Below are 5,000 nucleotides of genomic sequence, written 5' to 3' on the forward strand. Positions count from 1 at the left end.
CTGGTGTACTGGGCTCTAGCTTGTGCTGAATAGGCAGAGGACAACAGCATAGTCAGGGAGCTGACCCCTGGGCCAGCTGTCACACACACACGTACGCACGAGCGCGCGCACGTACGCACGCACGCGCGCGCGCGCACGCACGCACGCATGCACGCACACACACACACACACACACAAGCATGCAAGCTTCTACTATACATGCCAAGTCTCACATACACATGCATGCACTGATGCACACAAACAGAACCCTGCGCTCCGCTCACACCATCGCAGACTCGCAGCGTGATGCGCTGTGAGCTTGTAGGTTGCCTATTTTTGGCTACTAGAGGTTCGGATGGCGGCCCTCACATCTATAGTTGGGGCCATTACGTGGCCCTCACATCTATAGTTGGGGCCATTACGTGGCCCTCACATCTATAGTTGGGGCCATTACGTGGCCCTCACATCTATAGTTGGGGCCATTACGTGGCCCTCACATCTATAGTTGGGGCCATTACGTGGCCCTCACATCTATAGTTGGGGCCATTACGTGGCCCTCACATCTATAGTTGGGGCCATTACGTGGCCCTCACACCTACGTCGATCCGACCGACATATCTGAGTCATAGTGTCAGAGTACCGTCTGTACCGTCTGTCTGTGTCCCTTTTATGCCCATATATGGAGAACCCTGATGTCTATATATATGTATAAATATGACCATGTCTGAGTCATAGGGACATGCCTATATAAGGCTGTATATGTTTGGTTTGTTTATGGTTGTGTAAACAAACACATCCTACCAACATATCCTATATTTTTTGTCAAAAGTTCATTTTCATTGCATTTTAATGCATTTTAAAAGCGGGATTGATTTGAAAAGTCTAGCTGAAAAATTAAGTCTGGAGAAAGGATTGATTTACCAACGAAAAAGTGTGTGACTTATTAACGGCACCGTTGTTTTCGTTTTGTTTGTTTGTGAGAGTCCTCCAGGAATCAAGGCTCTGTTGTTCTTCAGTGAAAGGGGAATGTGAATTTTGAGTCACATGCAGGCACAGGCTTACGGGAGTTCAGCGTGACCAGCATGTAACAAAATGTTGCAGGTTCGATTCCCTCTCCAGCCTAATGTCTCCATGATGTAGCCTTGAGGTGGCAGTCTCCATGCGGGTGACTAATCGATAGAAAAAAAGTCATTTTGGGGGTGAACTCACCCTTTAAGGGGGGGCCGGCCGGCGGTTGGACCAGGTCGTCACGCTCATGTCACCATGACTCAGCCATAACTGTGTAAGGAGTTTCCAATGCAGCTACACCCAAATATGGAGTGTGTTGTCTAACCTCAGTGTGTCGTCACGGCATCAGACGCAAACAAATCAGTCAGTTCCATATATGGGCACAAAAGGGAGCATGCCCATGGCATATACTGATGACATCAGGGATCTCCATATATGGGCATTAAATTGACAAGGACTGACAGAAACAGAGACATTTCAGTCGGATCGGCGATGCGGCGTATGTGTGAGGGCCGAACCGAACCTCTTGTGATTTTAAAACAACACAATACTGCCTCATCAAAGTTGGTATTGTGACTTCATATATTGTCAGATACTTGCATGTGTCATTATATTATCATCACTTTACCCTAATCCAGCTCAAGTGGAGTTAGGAGGTTTTTGACCAGTGAATGTGGAGATCGTTTTTATGTCCATCGTTGATTAGAATGACGAAGTCAGACTGTAAAAAAAACCTGAGTCGTTATAAAGTTTTTTCATCTTCCGCTCTGCAGCTGTTCTGTGTGCCACGCAGGGGAGAGGGGGGGGAGTTAGGGTTAGGGTTTGACCGACAGGAGGTTTCGTCAGAAGAGCTTTTTAATACTTTTCATTGGTCCAATATTTGTAAAACCCAAAGACAGACGTAAAGGGTGCTCAATAGCATTGATTTATCTCTTGAAATACGGAGATAGGTGGTGTGCGCCCAACAGTGACGATATTCTCTAAATACATGATACTGTAGGGTTATTCACTGCACCGCTCTGGTTTAATGTTGACAAAAGTCAAAACAACTTCCATTAGTGTTGTGGTCAATACATTTGGAACACAATTCAAAACAGTCCCTTGAAATGTTGACTGAATATATTTAGGCAGTTTCTTTCTTTCTTTTTTTTATATAATAAAAAGCTCTAGAACTTTTCACAGTGAAAGAATATAAGACGGACACAACTGCCCTCTGATTGGCAGTCGTTGCTCATTTGCATAAAATTTAACTTTTCCGCTTTTTTGGACGCCAAGTCGTGGGGAAAGTGTCACCATTAAGTGTCTTGCCGCTCCATGTGGCTCAGTGTAGCCCAGCCATTAATGACTCTTTTTTACTTGTTGCTGCCGGAGTGCAGTTTTACACATACACATACACAGACAAACACACAGACAAACACACAGACAAACACACAGACACACGCACACGCGCACACGCTCCACAGTTTCTCTTACATATTTGATCTTACGGTAGCATTTCACCCAAAAAGAGACAACCTATTGACAAACAATCAGTGACATTTCCATGTATGAGTCCGACCTGCCTGGCCTGTCAGTGTGTCTAGGTGAGCACCGAGGGTCATTGGCCAATAAAGGTTATTCTTTATGACGAGCATAAGTGGCTGTGTTGTGAAATGTCACCATCACAGGGAGGTGGACATTGAGAAGGTCATTGCTACTGGCAGAGAAGAGAGGAAAATAGTTAGCTGTATAATGTTCAAATGGGTGGGTTGGCACCGGCAGTGTGTATGTCAGCATGGGTGTATATGCGCTAGAACCTCCTATTATTTGGACCTCTCCCTGGCCTCTAATGATTTAATATCTACTTTTTGTGTGTCCTTGTGTGCCTGTGTGTTTGCATGTGTACGCGCACACATTAACTGAGTATACACTGTGTGTGTGTGCAACTATATGCCATAAATGTCTCTAAATGTCCTATTTAACAGCATTCATTCTTGAACCCCAGGTTTCCTATTCTGTGGGGGACGTTCGCCAAAAAATAGCAGATCTACAAGCTCACAGCGCGTCTCAACGCAACGCAATGTGAGCTATTTTTGGTGCAGAGTGAAAAAAGAGCGTTGCAATTCAGGTCCGTTTCACTAAGTAGGCTATAGAGGGTTTAAGTGGTTAATGCAAAAACCAGTGGTGGAAAGTAACTATTAACTAAACGAAAGTAACTAGTATCTAAAGTACATTTACTTAAGTACTGTACTTAAGTACAATTTTGAGGTATTTGTACTTTACTTGAGTATTTCCAATTTCCAATACTTTTACTTCTACTCCACTACACCTCAGAGGCAAATATTGTACTTTTACTCCACTGCAATTAAGTAACCACTTCAGCCCTGTATACATTTCGGCCATTTGAAAATAGCAGATCTACAAGCTCACAATGCGTCGCGATGCGACGCATTGTGCGCTTGTAGATCTGCTATTTACAAAAGAGTTTTATACATTTTACACATTTGAAACTTCATAATGAGTACATTCTACATTTGGTACTTTAAGTAAATTGATATTAATACTTTTGTACTTTTACTCAAGTCATTTTTTATTCCATTTAATATTTTACTTGTAACAGAGTACTTCTAAATTGCAGTATTGGTACTTTTACTTAAGTAAAACATTTGAGTTCCACCACTGGCAAAAACACACTGTGTATGTGCGTGTGTGTGCGTGTGCGTGTGCGTGTGCGTGTGCGTGTGCGTGTGTGTGTGTGTGTGTGTGTGCGTGCGTGTGTGCGTGTGCGTGCATGTGTGTGTGTGCGTGTGTGTGTGTGCGTGCGTGTGCTTGTGTGTGACTTACGAAAGAGAAGTCTGGTGCATTTTGACACAGCAGGCGGGGGAAGACGGCCTGCCTCTGGACTCGCTCCTCCTCCTCAAACACGTTCCCATACATGAAGCCGTTGAGCATGGTGGAGTGAGCGTGCACGTCAATGTAGAACTCCAGACTCACGCTCTGACCCATGGCGAAGGAGACGGACAGGGAGCCAGGGCGGTTGTAAGGGCCGGTTGATGGGTATTTTGGGGGGTGGGGGACAAAGAGACAGGGTAAGGAGGAAGAAAAGAGGGAGGGAGACAGAGAGAGAATGAAAATGTTAACACCATCACTACTAATATCTCCATCATCACAACCCTAACGTATTCACCACCCTTAACCAGTGGTGGAAAGTAAATAAGTACATTTTTATCAAGTACTGTACTTGTACCAAAGTCAGGAGGGCCCATTCTGCAATCTGACAGTTAGATACATATCTTGTGGTCAAAGTTAACATTTTGGCCTGAGGGTGGCCTATAGAACAAAGGTCATTGGGTAACTCATAGTGGTTAGAGTTCATCCTCCAGAGAGCATGAATATGCTAAGGTTCATGGCAATCTGCCCATTACATTTTGTCAATTCAATATTTTATGCAAGAGGGCATTTTGGCTCAAAGGTGGCAAAGGCCTTGGAGACACCAAAATCAACAGGGAGCATCATCATCATCATCATAACCTTTATTTCAGCTCGGAGTAACAGTTGAGGGGCAGGCCCTCCTTTTCAATGTAGCCGAGATACAGAACACTGTAATCAACAGGAATAGACATTCACATACAGCAACATCAAAACACATGAATCAGAAGACAGAAAACACTCCAAAAAACCTAAAATACTCAAAGAACTAAAACAGATAAACCCAAATTAAATAATTAAATATAGCAGTTACTTAATCCCGAACAAAAATGCTGGAAACCATATTGCCCTGAAATGACCTAAAGATGGAAGTGATCATTTTATTTTTTAGCATGAAGATGCAGAGCAAAATTCTAAATCTAAGACAATCTCGCCAGTAATCACTGAGGTATCGTTTTGGGACAAAAGCGTTCAACAGGCTTACCAACCAACATTGCCATCCTTAGAGCCGCCCTGCCACTAGCGGGGCCAAAAAATATATGTATTATTATTTTTTTCAGTGTGGAACTAACAGAGACACAAACAACAAAAGAAGATGAAATATT

The 5,000-nt window shown here is 43.6% G+C and overlaps 1 protein-coding gene across 1 annotated transcript in view; it reads right to left on the reverse strand.

Annotated features, from left to right (window-relative positions):
- The window catches only part of agbl4 (AGBL carboxypeptidase 4), a gene marked incomplete at both ends in the record, with an annotated part of 472,442 nt that overhangs the window by 18,441 nt on the left and 449,001 nt on the right, over positions 1–5,000 (reverse strand). The window contains one exon of the mRNA XM_080430494.1: positions 3,811–3,963. Within this exon, the coding sequence (XP_080286620.1) occupies positions 3,811–3,963 (153 nt within the window). The remainder of the gene's footprint in view (positions 1–3,810; positions 3,964–5,000) is intronic.

Source organism: Gymnoscopelus braueri, assembly GCF_963280865.1.
Source record: "Gymnoscopelus braueri genome assembly, chromosome: 6".
NCBI lineage: Eukaryota > Metazoa > Chordata > Actinopteri > Myctophiformes > Myctophidae > Gymnoscopelus > Gymnoscopelus braueri.